General features: G+C 37.7%; 1 protein-coding gene across 1 annotated transcript in view; it reads right to left on the bottom strand.

Annotated features, from left to right (window-relative positions):
* ALG13 (ALG13 UDP-N-acetylglucosaminyltransferase subunit) overlaps positions 1-17,423 on the bottom strand; it is a 62,759-nt gene that overhangs the window by 28,590 nt on the left and 16,746 nt on the right. The window contains exons 10-19 of the mRNA XM_087941270.1: positions 16,576-16,657; positions 15,769-15,949; positions 14,645-14,720; positions 12,673-12,778; positions 11,396-11,460; positions 6,940-7,037; positions 5,053-5,159; positions 3,556-3,787; positions 1,386-1,499; positions 698-854 (exon numbers count right to left, since the gene is read on the bottom strand). Coding sequence (XP_087797396.1) covers positions 698-854; positions 1,386-1,499; positions 3,556-3,787; positions 5,053-5,159; positions 6,940-7,037; positions 11,396-11,460; positions 12,673-12,778; positions 14,645-14,720; positions 15,769-15,949; positions 16,576-16,657 — 1,218 coding nt within the window. The remainder of the gene's footprint in view (positions 1-697; positions 855-1,385; positions 1,500-3,555; positions 3,788-5,052; positions 5,160-6,939; positions 7,038-11,395; positions 11,461-12,672; positions 12,779-14,644; positions 14,721-15,768; positions 15,950-16,575; positions 16,658-17,423) is intronic.

Here is a 17,423-nt window from a genome sequence, read left to right as displayed (position 1 = left end):
CTCTGAAATATACTGCATGATTCTAAAACGAACTTTATGAAGCAGCTTGCTAGACTTTCCAAATTTGGATGAGAAAATAATGTTTACTAATAATTAGAGCTTTTAAGAATTTATTTTTAAAAATCAGTGTAGAGAAGGGCAGAAAGGGAAAAAGCAAGCATTAAAAATATTCATATACAAAAACCTCATTTTCGGTTTCTGACTTAAAGCAGAAAACCTCTTGTTTTGGCATTTTTAAAATCCCTAAATTCAATTTTATGACAGCAGAAGTTGCCCTGAGGATTTTATTTATTTTTTTCTCAGAGTAAGATTTGCCGACACACATTTATACCTTTGAAAGATACTGTTAGCAATTCTGTACCCTTTTTATAATTAATCCTTTTAAACAATTTTGTTGTGCACCGCTCTATTAATAAATTTTAGTCCCATGAACAAAATTGAGAGCCTGAGGCTTTGCAATTATATTTCATCTGTGTAGATTGATCTTTTCCCATAATGGGAATTTAATCAAACTTGATTATTCTTCCTAACAGCCTGCTAGATTAATTCCAGGCCATTTAATCCAGCACTCTCTAATCCCAGGAGTTTCCAAACTTGGCAACTTTAAAACTCGTGAACTTTCCCTTTGCAGTCTTGTCCACCCTATCCTGCTGCCTTACTTTGGCATTTTTCAACTTAATTCAGCTCAAGAACTTACAGGTAAAGCTGGAAAATTGGCATCATCCCCTTCTTCAATCTCATAGAAAGCCATGGTTTCTTCTACACCTTGAGGTTCCGCCCCATTCTCAGGTGAAAATCCATACTGGGACTCTTTATTTACACATTGCATCTGGCTGTGACTACGGCTGTATGAACTTCCAGAATGATCAATAGGTTAAAATGTCATCACCATCACCACCACCATTGTATATTCCAAGTCTAAAACATTTGGAAGAAAATGCCTACAGCTGCAACTACAGGACCAATGGACATTTGTGCTCAATTGTTACCAGACTGGCACTTTTGGCAGTTAAGATTCATGTATTGTGGCATTGGCCTGCTGCATCAACAAAGCAATAGTTTGGAATCTGAAACAGCAGAGATCCTGGGCTTCTTTGAAAAATGTCTTGGTTGGAAACGTTTTAACATTGCTTCAAGGATACAGAAAGTTGCATCCCTGGAACTGAAAAGCTTAGAGGAACTAGGACAACAGTAGAAAAGTATCTCACAGGTAGGAACTTCACAGGTTCCCATCCCATGCGTATAAAAAAATAATTTTGTTTCACAGTGGTTGGAGAAAGTTAATGGATAATCCATCTCAGTACAGCTGACCCCAAACGATAGCTGAGGAATAACACTGGCCGCCTAGTGCATTTGAGTAAAACAATAGCGTTACAGTTACTTACCGTGATCTATATGAGAAGTTATCATAGCTCTGATAACATCTCTTTCCTGGACTAGGATAAAATGCTATTTCTGGCCCAGTGATGTTGTTCCTGTTTATAAATCGGGCAGATCCCCTACATTTCAAAGGATAAAAAAACAAAGTAACTACGAATTTAGAAGGCTCAGGGTGGACTCTTAACTAACCCCATTCAAGTATCTCTGTAAACATGTCTGTGAATGAAGAAACTGCAAAGCAGTTCATTCTCAGCTATCGTTTGGCATTGTGCAAGTGTGTGGAAATTGTGCAGGGTCCTGCCTTTCTCTTCCATGTAGCATATTACTTTTTAATTGCATGTCCCAAATGTGCTTTTTCACAATGCAACTGGACTTTGTTTTTCCTTGAAGACCTTTTGCTTCTCATCCAAGAAGCTTCTTCAGTTCTGGAGAAGTGAACTGAAGAGCTGAAGAAACTTCTTGGATGAGAAATGGAAGTTCTTCAAGGAAAAACAAAGTCCAGTGGCCTTTTGATAAAGCATCTTTAGGACAACCAGGAGATTGAGAATCTCCATAGACATTTTTAATTGCATGTCAACTATACCAAGTCTCACTTCAGTAAAAGTCAAGAACACCTTCAAGTCCACCTTAACTGATGATGACTTGGTAAGACAATCATCCACAGACATGGGCAGTGTAGAAATTTAATAAATAAATATGGCTTTCCTGGCAGCAATACAGAATGTATTTGCTAGTATTGCTGCCTTTGATATCTTTTCATCTCTCCAATTTGGATTGTAGCTCTGAGTTTTCCTAGATCAGGGGTAGGGAAACTTGGTTCTTTTATCACTTATGGACTTCAACTCCCAAAATTCCTGAGTCAGCCATAAAAGATTCCCCATCCCTGGCCTACTGGTTTTTCAGTTGTAGGGGAAATCTATTTTTGACTTGAATGGGACTGTTTAATATACAAATGTAATTCATATATATCCTACATTTGTATATTAAACAGTCCCATTCAAGTCAAAAATAGATTTCCCTCACAACTGAAAAACCAGTAGGCCAGCGATGGGGAACCTTTTATGGCTGACTCAGGAATTCTGGGATTTGAAGTCCATAAGTGATAAAAGAGCCAAGTTCCCTAACCCTGTCCTAGATTAACTCAGTTATGTAAGTTTCTGGGTTTATGAGTCCATTAAAGAACAGTGGGTACTATCCCTGTGTAGATCACATTACTGGGCAGGGGGTGAACATGAGAGCATTTTATTGTCATTGTTACTTTAAAAGTTCTCCCAGTTTGGATATAGCATTAATTTACAGAATGCAGGTTTGGAAGAAGGGAGTAGAGGAACCCAAATCACAAGTGAATCGGGTGTTGAAATTATGGTGAAGTGGGCTAGCAAATTTTCTCTCAAATTTTATCACAACTACAGGTCATTCTCACTTAATGATAGTAATTAGGACCAGGATTGGTTGCAAAGTGGGACATCACTTGACTATGGGGAGGCTATGATGGACAGAACTTCAAGGACAGGCTATACGCCTTTTCATTCAGCACCATCATAACTTGTTTGATGAACTAACATCCATTAACCAAATACAGTTAGTCCTCGGCTTACGACCACAATGGAGCTCCAAATTTCAGTTGTTAGGTGAGACATTTGTTAAATGAGTTTTGCCCTATTTTACTACTTTATTTGCCACATTGAATCACTACAATTGTTAAGATAGTAACCTGTTGTTAAGTGAATCTGGCTTCCCCATTGACTTTGCTTGTCAGGAGGTTGCAAAAGGAGATCACATGACCTTGGGGCAAAATGGTCATAAATATGAACCAGTTGCCAAGCACCTGAATTTTGATCACATGATTAGGAGGATGTTGCAAAGTGTGAAATAAGGTCATTTTTTTCAGTGCCGTTATAGCTTTGAATGATCACTAAATGAACTGTGGTAAGTTGAGGACTACCTGTACTACCTCTAGGTACACTTCAGTTAAAATATTCCTTTCTAACATGTAAATGAAGTGTGTGAGAATAAAGGCTGAAGAAACAGGGAACAGCAAACAGTAGCTCTGTGGATATTTTATGACACTATTATGCTCAAATCAGCATGATGCTTATGGCCGAAATCAGCAGTGCAACCATCTCTCAACTGCCTATCAGTGAAATGGGTGGGAGAGATTACAAGTCTCTTTACCTCGACACTCCGTATCCCCGGCCGGTTCTCGGTGAATTCTGAAAATGGTAATGATCATATGGATTTATATGTCCATTTGGGGAGCAGTGGACCAAAGATGAGCGATCTGATGTGATGCTCTGCTGCAGCCGAGGTGGCAGGATAGGGTGGCCTTTGCTGTAAGCTACAGTCATGTAGATTTCCTTTCCATGCACTTTCTTGAACAGTTTCTTCCGTGCTTTCATATCCATGTCTGGAAGGGGAAATAAGAATAGGAAGACTAACTGAAACTTTGGCTAGGATTAATCTACAACTGGGTCAGTTTTCTTATTTTTTCAACTGGGGACTCTTTTGTTTATTTGTTTGTTTATATTAAAGCAAGAGGGGAGAAATTTAGAACAATCTTAGGAAAAGTTGTCATGGAACAGTAAATGCTCCATTTTATCTAAAACTAAATGTGGGGAACAGAGAGGAAAGGAAGTTGCAGCAGAAGGGGCCTCATGTAAGAATCCAGGCAAGGTCCAATTGTATAATAAAAAGTGTTAAACATAGGTTTACGGACATTGAAAAAAACCCATCTTTTGGAAACAAACAACAAGAAAGGATTATTTTTGTGTGTCATGTTCCAAAACTCAAACCCTCACCTCTTTTAGCCCGTTCAAGATAATTCTTCAGATATGAGAGTAATTTAATAGATCTGCAGGATGGTAATTAGAGAGCAGGTTTCACATCTTTAGGGACTAGACAGTGGGAATGCTCTTCGAAGATACAAAAAAAGCTGATATTTTAAGTGAAGTGTCTACTTATAAAAAATCAACCGTGGCCATCTCCTTCATTATCTCTCCAGATATCTACTTTATGAGTACATTTAAAGTTATTAACAATGATAAATTCTTGAAGCAAGATTTGTTGCAGCAGGTACTTAAAAGATTGTGAACTTTAAATTTGTTTGCTTTTTGGGCAGAGAAAACTTTTCAATTATATACCAGTAAAATATTTTGATCTTGCCACACGTTGTGCCAGATCTAAAAACATACTCCTTACAGTTTCTTTACAGTAACACAGGAAAATGTCAGGGATTAAATGTGTGTTCACCTAATGAATGCTATGAGAAGGTTGATTTTAATATTCTTTATTTTCTGAATGTTCACCTAGTTTTATGATTTTGTGTCATTGTAACTTTATTGCAGTATCTATTCATGTTTACATCAGTTCTACTTTACCTGGTTAAATCTGCATTAAGCCTGCATTTCAATTAATAGGGCAGTGTTTCTCACAACCTTAGCAACTTTAAGATGGACAGATTTAATTTAACTGAAATCCACTCATCTTAAAAAGTGGCACGGTTGAGAAACATTGTCAAAGAGAAATGAGCTGGATGATGAAGAATGAGAAATGGATGACAAATTCACTCCCAGACAGAAGTTTATACTATTATTGGAGAAATTGCAGGTTGCAAGCTTCATTACTACTCTACCCAGCCATCCCATTACTATCTTCACTTATGGGTGTACCCACCTGGTATCTTCTGATAACTTCCTCCTTTTCTGCTGGACATCACATTCCAGGTAGGAAGTGGAGTGACTTGAGTCACAGGCTTCAAATTTACCAATGGAACAACATGCCTACAAATCATCCCAACCAGAATTAATACGATCATAAAACAAAACTTAGAATCATAATGATACAATATCTAAGGTTAAAACTTTCCATGACTAGTTATCTTTAAGAGTCCCACACAAAGATGATCGAGTTTGCACAATGATGCCAACTGCTAATGTAAATTGACTTATATCACAATTAGAATTTAAATTAGTTGTAACCTTATATAAGTTACTTGGACAAAGTATAGAATCATAGGACTTGAAGGTTTTCTAGTCCAATCCCCTGCCCAAGGCGGGAGATCTTTTACCATTCCAGTCTCTTCTTAAAAGCCTGCAGTGATGGAGCCCCCACAACTTCTGGAGGGAAGCCATTCCACTGGTTAATTGCTCTGTCAGGAAATTCCTCTTTAGTTCCAGGTTGCATCTTCTTCTGACCTATTGCTTCTTCTCCTGCACTCAGGTACTATGGAGAATAAATCTCCCGTTTCAGCCTTTCAAAACTTGGAGGACAGCTATCATGTCACCTCCAAGCCTTCTCTTCATTAGGCTATATACTAACTTAAGTAAAATAGCTTGAAGAAATACCAAAACTGCAAGCCGGTAGTAAAAATAAGCCCATTTTCATCAAATTGTCAGAGAACTTTCCATTTCCCCTTTTATAGTTACTTACAGGTATTATTCTCTTAGTAGGTTTCATATTGTGTTCTTTTGTAATACTATAATTTGTTGAGTTTTCAGAGAACTCAAACAAAAAAGGAAGAATCAGGAAATATATTAAAGATTAATATATTTATTATCACAAAAGCTTCATGGATCGCAAGACATTTGATCATGCCAAAAAACAACCCCCAAATACAATTGTTTTATATATATAAATTTTATTGAATTTACAATTAAAAAAATAACATAACAACATTACATAAGAAACAGAGAGAGAAAAAGAAGAAAGAAAGAAGAGAAAGAGAGAGGAAAAGAAAAAGAAAAAACGCTCAGTCTTGCGACCGAAAAAGGAGAAAAAGAAGTATAAAAGAGAGAAAAAAAACAAAGAGACAGAAGAAAAAAGAAAATACGTTAAAACCAGACAGATATTCTTTTTGACAGTCTACAAGATCCAATTCTCCTACCTTACTTTAAATATACACATCTTATCACTATTTATGGTTATTTATGCTTATTTATGCTCATTGAACAGTTTATCTCTGATATAACCAATTATACCACGCATTCCAATTATTATCAAATGCTGAAGACTCTTTATTTTTAAGAGCTATGGTTAAATTGTCCATTTCTGCGCAGTCACATATTTTCTGAATGACCAATTGATCTGTAGGTAAATGGGATGATTTCCAGCACTGGGCAAATGCTAATCTGGCCGCAGTTAGAATATGAATTATTATATATTTCGTCTTTTTAGGAAAATGTTTATCAGAGATCCCTAGTAGGAAGAACTCTGGTTTGTATTCAATAAATACAATTGTTTTAAAGGTTCTATAAGACTATGTCTTAAATGCTTAAGTAACAAGGTTACACCAGGACAAAAATTAAAGCTTTCATTTTCAACACACTTTTGCCTGGGAAATAAAATTAAAACCTTTTCATGTTAGAAATTGTTGAACTGAATCCCCCATATTGTAAAAAAAATTAAACCCAGCCTATCTGAGGAAATAATATGGAAAGTGAGATATCAATTTTGTATAGTATTAGTTATAACACTGTCAACATGATTTCGCAGCTAAAACTGTGATATCGATAGCTCTCCCAATGAATACAATTACATGATTAAAAGGAAAGAGATACATACTTCTCTGCCAGCTCTTCAATGAAGACGGTCACCATATTATCCTGTCCCACATCCTGTATATGGGCATTGTAATATTTCCCCCCAGTTTCTAGCCGTACCTGGGAAAAAGAAGACGCTAACTGAACCCAAAGAGATACTCAGAATACTTGAGTTTTTCCACAGCCGCACTGCCAAAAAGTAAAAATAGCCAGACTCAACTTCTGAACTGATGTGTTTCATTTTTGAAAGCTATTTCAGCCTTGCCTTGCCTTAGATCCAACACACTTTGTAATCACTGCTTATAATCTGAAGTTAATTTATATTTTCTGCCCTGGACATTTGCTACAGCAGGTATCAGGTTGTAAGAATCCATATGTTATGAAATGGCTGAACTGCAACCTCTTAGATATGATTAATATTTAAAAATATGTTTTTAAATATGTTATGTATATGTATATCTACGTATGTATAGTATATGTAAATCAATATAGACAGTATGTGTAAATATGAGACGGTAGATGTAAATCAAAATAGTAGGCAGAGGATTTTTTATTTGTGTCCTTTTCTAGTAACGTACACACACACACACACCAGAGGTGGTATTCAATCGTTTCGCACCGGTTCAGGCGAACTGGTAGCAGTAATTTGGCATGGGTCGCTGAACCGGTGACAACCCCTGCTGGCCACGCCTCCAGCCTGGTCGCCCCTATAGAATAAACAGGCAGAGAAGGAGGCGAGCAGCAGTCCAGTTGCACTGAAAAAGGGGTGGCTGGGGACTGAAAAAAGTCGCCTCCAGCCACCTCTTTTGCAGCGCCAGAAGCTTCCCCCAACCAGCCAACTACTCTCCTCCTCCTCGGCCATGTAGAACAAACAGGCAGAGAAGGAGGGGAGTAGCGGTCCATTTGTGCTGAAAAAGGAGGGGCTGGGGACCGAAAAAAGTCACCTCCAGCCACCTCTTTCAGAGTGCAGCACCAGTGGGCTCAATGGGGTGGACCTGCATGGTCGGTGGCTAGGATACAGCAGTGGCACATTGGAGAAGTGCAACAAAACTGCTTGAAGAAGCCAATAGCCGCCACGTGTTTTTTTTTCGGTGTGGAAAGAAGGAAGGTAAGGTTTCAGGCAGTCGGGAAAGCTGCCTAGCCCAGAGCTGCTGGCGGGGGGGGGGTGGCGAGGCTGCAGCACATACCTCGCTTGAATTTCCCAGCCCCAAAAGTGGGAGGGGAGGAAGTCCTGCCTTGCCTGCTGGCTTTTTCGGGCAACATGGGATCAGAGACTGGCTGGGAAGAGCCCTTGTAACAAGCAATTCTGCCGGGCACTTGGAAGCCTGTGTGTGCTTCAGGTGAGTCTCCTCTCCTAGCTTTAGAAGGAGAGAGAAAGAGAGGAAGAGAAAGGGAAAGAGAGAGACAGAGAGAAAGAGAGGGAGAGAAGAAAGAAAAGAGAAAAGGGAGAGAAAGAATTGAAATATTTAAAGGATAAGAAAGAGTGGGGAATTAGTAAAACTAAGACAAAATTAGATGAATTTTTTATAGGAACCGAGGAGATGATGATAAAAAAAATATATCTTATTGGAATTTAAATTGGAAGAAGAAAAAGTAAAGGAAATGGTGATATGGATGAAAAATTTTGGGTATAGCATTAATTTAGATGATTGGCAATTATTATGAAAAAGAAATTAAAAAATGACTTTAACTATACCATTTAAGGAAAATCTGTACAAATTATTTTATAGATGGAACATACCTCCATCGAGTTTGGCAACAACGTATTCAAAACTTTCCCCCACATGCTGGAAATATAATAAAGAAAAAGGAACTTATCATAATTTGTGGTGGAATTGCAGAGAGGCCCAAAAATATTGGCATAAACTACATAAAGGGCTGGAAGAAATATGTGGGACGAAAATAGAACATAAGACTGGAGTTCCTTCTGTTAGGAATTAATATCAGGAAATACGATAAGGAAATTATTATTGGATTTAGCAAAGTAATGACAAAGATTGATGTTAGGAAGTCTTTACCATGTTCAATATTTTTAATGTGTTTTTTGTTTATGTTTGTGTTTGTTTAATAAAGAAAAACCTTTTGAAAGAAAGAAAGAAAAAGAAAAGAAAAGAAAGAAGAAAGAAAAGGAAAGGAAAGGAAAGGAAAGGAAAGGAAAGGAAAGGAAAGGAAAGGAAAGGAAGAATGAAAGAAAGAAAGAAAGAAAGAAAGAAAGAAAGAAAGAAAGAAAGAAAGAAAGAAAGAAAGAAAGAAAGAAAGAAAGAAAGAAAAGGAGAGAGAAAGGAAGGGATAGACAAAGAAAAACAGGATGGGAGGAAGACAGAGAAAGAAAGAAAGAAAGAAAGAAAGAGGGAGGGAGGAGAAAGTGAATGAGATATATGGATAGATACATGGAAGGAGCGGGGGGGAGGGGGGGAGAGAAAAAAAGGAGAGGAAGGAAGGACACAAACCCTGGTTTCAGAAGACTCTTTGAAACAGCACAGCAATCTAGGGCTGGAAGGGATCAGAGATCATCTTCTAGTCAAACTTGGTAAGTTTAAGACTTGTGGACTTCAACTCCCAGAATTCCTGAGCTAACGAGACTGGAGGAGGAATTCTGGGAGTTGAAGTCCACAAGTCTTAAAGCTGTCAAGTTTGAAGACCCCTGTTCTAGTCCAACCCCCTGCTCCAGCAGCAGATCCTTACAGAATCATAGGGCAGCAGAGTTAGAAGGAACCTTGGAGGCCATCTAGTTCAACCCCCTGCTCCAGCAGGATGTGCTTTGAACTTCTTTCCCAGATCTTTAATTTTAATCAAAAAATAAAAGCCTGCTTTCTTTGATTGGCAAGCCTCCGTTTAAGTCTTTGTTTTGGTTCATTTTTGGCTTAAGCGTGCTGCCAGACCTTATAGTGCCTCTGACAGAGAGGAAAATTGGCAGAGGAGTTTATTAGGACAAAGCTGCCATGCAGAGAAAGGCAGAGATAGTCCTTCACTTATGACCACAATTGAGCCCAAAATTTTGGTTGCTAAGCAAGAGTGTTGTTAAGTGAGTTTCACCACATTTTACTCAATCCATGACATCTCCTGGGTCTAACGGTCATGTGCAGGCTATGAAAGTAAGTCTGAAGACATGTGCAATGTTCTAATGTGCAGAACTTATAATTAAATGTGTGGCAGAAAGTGGATTATGGGTGTGTTTTTTCAAACACAATGAGGTTGAATGTGTATAGTTTTAGAAGAGCTCTGTGTGTGTACATACACACAGTATATATAGTATATCTTTTTGTGGGTCTATACACACACTATACTATGTAATCTATTTGTACACATGTGGCATATATACATAGGATTAAATAGTGTATTTTTGGATGTTCAGTAGTAGTAAATAAATAGAGAGGGAAATTGTATCTCTTTGAGACAAGGAGAGGCCAGGCAAGGCACCACTTGACATGAGTGATGTCAAGTTGGCCACTCCCACCCAGTCACATGACCACCAAGCCACACCCACCAAATAAGCCATGCCCACAGAACTGGTAAAAATTTTTGAATCCCACCACTCTCACACACACACACACGCTTTTGATAGAAGCCAGAACCATTTTAGAAATAACCCTGTTAAGCACTAAAATTATATGAGGAGAAAACAGAAAATATTGTCACCTCTTTCTCCTGCAGTCACAGAAACAAAGTAGTATAATGTCCGGGGATAATGCAAAACCCATTTATAAAGTAGGATAAAGATTTATCGGAAGTTAAATTTATGTTTCTTTTGAAAACTCACTGGAACTGGTATCAGGTCCGTAACTTAGCACCAGTGAGATCTGAGAAGATCTCAGCTAATGGAGCTCACCTAATTTGGGATAAAGATTGCAAGAACATGCAAGCCAAACAGAAATTTATGTATCAAGAAATAGTCCATACATGGAATTTTTCTCAAAAACAAGAGACATAATTAGAAACTTTTGTTATTCTAGGGTCAGAGATATCAAACTCATATTTCAGAATTAAGATTGTGGTATGGAACCTTCGACATAGAAAGCATAGCCTTATTCTCTGAGCCACAGAAACCTGGTTCTCTCACATCAAAATCAACAGAAACAAGATGGAGCAAATCTATAAATTTTCAAGATTTATACTTGTTTACTCTAGTAAGTCATGATAGTAAGTCCATTTTTCCAATAGGCCCTAAAGGGTTCATCAAGTTAAATGTAATAAAGACGCTGCACAACACATATCTCTAAGGTTTGTTGGTCAATAAAGTGGAAAATTGGGGATAAAACAGTGGAGTCAGTGGAATTATGAAGAGGAGACCTCAACAAAGCCTCAATTTAACTGAGGTCTTCTTATACAATAAGGAAGCTCAGAAAACTAACTGAAGACTATTCCTACTTCTGTCAAAGTACTTTTAAATGAGAAATTTAGGTCAGGATCAGAAACCAGGAACTTGTCCAAAGTTACTTCAAACAATTATCTTTACTAAAAAAACACAAAGCACTAACCTGACATTTGTCTCCTAAATAGTACTGTCTTCCAGCAAACACCAAGTAATCTGTTTTTTGAAGTTCTACAAAGGAAGATCAAAAGAAAACTTAAAGCTATTTATCAAGCATCCATGGATGCTATCTGATTACAGAATGCTTTGCATGGAAAATAATATTATGTAACTGGCTTATTTTCCTGATATTAGCAGCAGTTGGCAAGGACATTATGCATACCCAATGAATATTACATCTCTACAGCCTTCCCCAATGCAGAAGTCTTCACATACTGCCTAGGGATTCATTATTCAACAATTGGGGATGGGGAGAGAAATGAGAAGGCTGCACAGATAGCCCTTGTTTAGTGACAATTGGGACCAGCAACTAGGACTGGTTGCAGTTATATATTTTTATCACTGTTTTAACTGCAAACTGTCATTCAACAAAGAAGTCACTAAACAAGGACTCCTTGTACAACAAATAGATGAGCTAATACAGACAGGATGAAATTATTTATAGGTTACTGTGAACTTCATAATTAAAACTTCTAAGCTTCATTCTCACTTAGTTGTTTCCAGTTAGATAAAGGAAAATATAAGTCAAATAGTTCCAAAATAAGAATTATTTTTTTGCTGTCATCTCCCACCCTGTTTTTGATATATTATTGGGTATATGCAAATTCCCTCATCTGGTGCTTTATAGATGTTTTAAGAGTGCATTTCCAAGAACTACCTTCTAGGGTAGTACTCCCAATACAGGTAGACCTCAACTTACAACAGTTCACTTGATCGTTCGAAGTTACAACAGTATTGAAAAAAGTGACTTATGACCATTTTTAATAGTTATAGCCTTTCCAGCATCCCCACGGGCACATGATTTACATTAGGAACAAGGGTGACTGTTCAAGGATGACTAATGTATAAACTAGAGTACTCCTTTGCATATGAAACATGGCCCACATGTGTAGGTTTTGCGGTGGGTCTTGTCAACTAACCAACCAGAACCCAGGAAGAAAATCTAAGGTCCACTGGAACTATGCATTTATTAAGCCCAACATAGCTTAGGGGACATGTTTTCATGACAAACAACTCTTTAGCTGTACTTTGTGATTGTTACAGGAAACAGCAAATTATTAACATGAGAATTTTATATGCGTACATTGGGAATTCAGCTGCTAGGCCAGCTGTGTTCGTCCTTTTGGACACAACATCTACCAGTTATTGCTTGACTTCAGCCATCCAGTTCAAAGGTATGGAACAGATTTTTCAAGTGCAAAGTGAATCATAAGACAAGACTACCTTTTCTGCTCTCCAGCCAAACATCAAACTCTATATTCCGATAGATCTCAGGGTCCAGAGCTTTCAATACTTTGTAGGGAAAGGGCATCCTTGGGTTTTCAGGAGGCTGTGAAGTTGAAGAGGAGCAAATTAGAAGAACTGCTGGCTACAACTGCTTTTAACCTGCCAACTGTAAAGGAAATGCTCAAACCTATCTACTGGTTTAAACTTTGCACCTACTATTTGATATTTATCTTCTAATTGCCACATGCACGTTAAACTTCCCATGTTCTAGGGTGAGCAACCACCCAAGAATATGTGAAGTTCAACTTGCACATGGCAATTAGAAGATAAATATCAAATAGTGCAACAAAAGTGGAATAAAAAACTTGAACAACTGATTAGGCATTTTTATACTTCAGTAATCTCCTAGGAGACAAATTAATTTAATTGCTTTTATTCGAAATAATTTAGAGCTTGTTCCAATCCTGGAGACAAAAGTGCAAAGCAGTCCTCTCCTCTTGGGAATTCTGTTCATAACTAGATAGCCAATGACCACAAAATTAAAAAAGGACATAGTTTGGGTTAAACAGTCCTAGGTTAAACTATGTTCAGTATTAACCACAGGTACAAGACATGCATACAAGTTTCACACATACAAGCAGTAAACTACATAAACTCATAGTTGGCTAGTCTCACTTTCAATGTGTATGTGTGAACTTACATTCTATTGAGAAGAAAAATATGTGCATAGTGACCTGATTAGAGCCCTTTTCCAAAAATAATCCTCTATACCAGGCTGACAGGACACAGTAAAATAAGAGTAGAGCAACTTTGATTTCTCATTCCTAGTCTTGGATCCTGCCTCAATTTCCTGAAGGGTTGCTTAATCTTAAAACAGCCACTATTTTGGGTTAAGGCAAATAGCAGAGAAGCCCAAGTTATCCAGGTTTAGATAAACTACATTATGAGTTTGCATCACTCCTATTTTGAATGGTGCAAAGTCATGTTATAGTTCTGGGGTCTTCAACTTTGGCAACTTTAAGACTTGTAGACTTTAACTCCCAGATGTCATGCTGGCTGAGGAATTCTGGGAGTTGAAATCCACAAGTCTTAAAGTTGCCAAGGTTGGAGAGCCCTCTTATACAGGTAGTCCTCAAGTTACAACAGTTCATTTAGTGACCATTTGAAGTTACAGCACTGAAAAAAGTGATTTATGACCATTTTTCACACATGATCTTTGCAGCATCCCCATGCTTATGTGATCAAAATTCAGATGCTTGGCAAATGATTCACATTAATGATGGTTGTCATGTGATCTCTTTTGCAACCTTCTGACAAGCAAAGTCAATGGGGAGTTCAGATTCACTTAACAAGTCATTACTAAGAACAGCAATCAACAAATATGGCAAGAAATGTCATCAAATGGGGCAAAACTCACTTAAAAATGTTTTACTTAGCAACATAAATTTTGGTCTCAATTGTGGTTGTAATTTGGGGACTACCTGTCATTAATTCAAATCCAAACAACAACTTAATGCAGAGTGATAAAAAGTTAAGAGAATGACTCTATGATTATATGTTATATCAAAAGAAGCAAAGGTATTGAAAAAACTACATACAGAGAAAGGGGGGACATGGCAAAGGAGACTTTGCATTTTAAAAAACTCTCTGTAGAACAGGAAAGGCTTAAGAACAGAATATTTAAATTCCCCATTTAGGTAGCCCAGCTCAAGAAAGCCAGAAGTATGTTTATGACACCTTAAGTATAGTTTTCCAAGATGTTATTTTCCCAGCCCTTAAATCTGCCTCCCCCGTAGCCAAATTTAAACATTTTAGACATGTAAGTATTCAACCAGAGCAGCGTAGTATCAGAAGAAGAGGCAAAGTTAAAAGGAAGAAGCCATGAAACTGTGCTTCCTGCTACATATATGACTGCATAGATGCTACATAGATGCACATATGGAATCTCCTTGTCTGAAAATTGTCAAACCTTTCCTTCCTCTGTGACTTGCTTGCATTTTTCCTCCGCTGGGTGGGCCGAATCAAAGCTGACCCAGTCTTCCAATCTAAACAATTAAAGACACATCAGATCAAAAAAAAAAAAAGCAAACCGTCTATCCATCACTGTCCAGTACTGAAACCCAGAAGCAGGAAAAGCAAAATGCAGCAGCATTGTGGTGCCACCCAGTGTTGAATGATCTGGGAAACATCTCCCTGGTGTCACTATCTGGATTTAGAATTTGACCTACAAAAACAACTTGATGACAGCAGCTTTGAAAGAGGAGTTTCCATCCATGGAAGAGTTTCCATCCATGAGACTGCAAGAAGGGAAAGGAAGGGAAAGTAGCCATCAACAAATGAGAGGAGCAAAGTCAGTTGATGGCTTGTTTTATAAACAGCAACTCAGCTGAGATGGTGAGCAAGCTAGGAAGATGGCCTGAATGAAGTCACTATAAATGAGTTTGGGACATTTCTCTTGGAAGTTGTAAGATTCTATATCTACCCTAAAATTAGCATTCAAGATACTATCCTGAAGCAGGGGTGGGATTCAACCGATGTAACTATCGGTTCAGTGATTATGTTTTGCGTGCACATGGACATGTGTATACACAAAGCAGCTAAGGTTGAAAAAGCAGGAAATAAAGGACAGGTAAGTGCCTGGGTGGGCCAGTGGGCCAAAACAGCAGCAGACACAGAACTGGTTCAGTGTCTGTTGCAACCGGTTCTATACAGCTGGGCAGAACCGGTAGCATCCCACCCATCCTGAAGGCTGTGTAAATTCTGGCTTTCTTAATCTTGGCTGGTGGGGTTGGGTTGATACCACCCTTTACTTCTAGATACATTCCAGATAGCAACTTTCTTTCACCCAGTGTGTCCTCTCCCTAAATTTGTTAAGGAGCAGCTTCCAGAATTCATTGGAAAAAATAATTTTGGCTGACTACTGAAGAAGACTGATGAATTGGGACAGTTAGTTGTGCTAAAGGTAGCAAAGGTGTTGACCATCAATCCTCTGAGTTTTCCCAGCTTAGGCATGACATGTTAGGATGCTCTGGAACACCATCTCAAGAAGTCTACTGAGACTATAACTGTAACTTTTTAATTTTCAAAGCATACCTCTTTTCTGGAGCATTTCTGGATGCCCTGTCAGGAAGGCAATCAAAATTTGCATCTTCACTGCCAACAGATGCACTGTTTCTGTTTTTCTTAGCCCCATTTCGAAACATCTCAAGGGCAGTTTTCAATTCTTCTTCATCCACTTTGAAGACATCCTTATATAGAATTTCATAAAGGACAGCTAGGCAAATAAAGGGTTTGACCTTTATAAAAAGTTTATAAGCTGGAACACACTTTTTAACACAATAATTTTTCTCCAATTGCTATTTATAGCTGTGAAATGTGGACTTTAAACAGGCAGATAGGAGAAAAGGGTGGACACCTTTGAACTGTGGTGCTGGAGGGCAACTGTTATGCATCTCATGAGCTGAAAAAAATAACAACAAAGAAGGTCCTAGACTGAACCTTACCAAATTATCACTTAAAGCCAAGATTGCCAAACAGAGGCTGTCATACTTTGGTCATGTCTTGAGAGCTGACTCACTTGAAAAGCCAATCATGCTGCGAGTGATCAGTAGAAAAGGGAGAAGGGGCCAACCTAACACTCACTGGCTGGACATTATAAAGGATGACACTGAGATGACCATGGCAGATCTGAAGGAAGAAATATGCAAGATAGAGGGATGGAGAGTGCTGCTCCATAGAGTGACCAAGGGACGGACGCAACTAGATGACTGATAATGACAATATGCTTTTAAAAATAGGGGCTTTCTGGGATATTCTTAGCAAACATCTCACACAGGACAGATTTATTATTATGCTACTTAAAACAGAGTGGTAGGATAGAAAAGACAATGTTTTATTTACCCTGGCAGATTGCAGCATTGGCTTGAAATTGTTTGGTGTACACAGAATCATAATGACCATTGCTAGAACAGCACAGTAGAATCTGAAAGGCAAAAATCTTACCTTAAAAATAATTCTGGGAATATGAAAACATGTGTTGTTTTGATCACCATACAGAACAGTATGGTGATAGAAGTTAAATGTCATTTGTAGATTAAATGCAAAAATGATTTACGTTCAAATAAAAAGGTGCTTTTAAAATTATGTCTATGCATAAAAGAAAAACAATGTATGATAGCTCTTATATTATTTATGAAGCACATTTTGCAAACACTTATTTTGTGTCATAAATTGATTTGTATGATTGTGAACATATTCAGTTATATATCACAAGAGCTGTCCAATTAAATCAGGACACCATTAATCTGTTAAATAAGTGCCCTACTTTAGTTATTTGGATATGATGAAGGTGTGGTATTAAGGGGGTAGCATATTTTTTAAATATTCATACACCTTAGAAGACTAAAATAGCCTATAGAATTCTATTTTTACTATACTATTCTTGTATCACAGATGCAAATAAAAATTAAAGGGATGGTATATACTTTACATTTTCACTATAATTGTGAAAATATGAATCATATAAACCTTTTATACAGAAGGCAGAAGGCAGGGCACAAAGTCACATGGTTTGTGGAAAAATTAATACTTTCTTCTGGTGGTTCTAGATCAGAAAACTTAAAAAAAACACTGGCTGCAAATTTTTTCTAGCTACTATTATATTAGTAATAGTTAACCAATTCATTTTATCAAGTTCTTATGCATCATTATATGGGTAAAATAAAAATAACTACAGTAAAAGTGTTGGA

This window comes from Pseudonaja textilis, chromosome 12, assembly GCF_049901715.1.
Source record: "Pseudonaja textilis isolate UNSWEBS1 chromosome 12, rPseTex1.2, whole genome shotgun sequence".
Classification (NCBI taxonomy): domain Eukaryota; kingdom Metazoa; phylum Chordata; class Lepidosauria; order Squamata; family Elapidae; genus Pseudonaja; species Pseudonaja textilis.
Note: the sequence above shows the minus strand (reverse complement) of the source record. Positions and strands in the feature narration are given on the sequence as shown.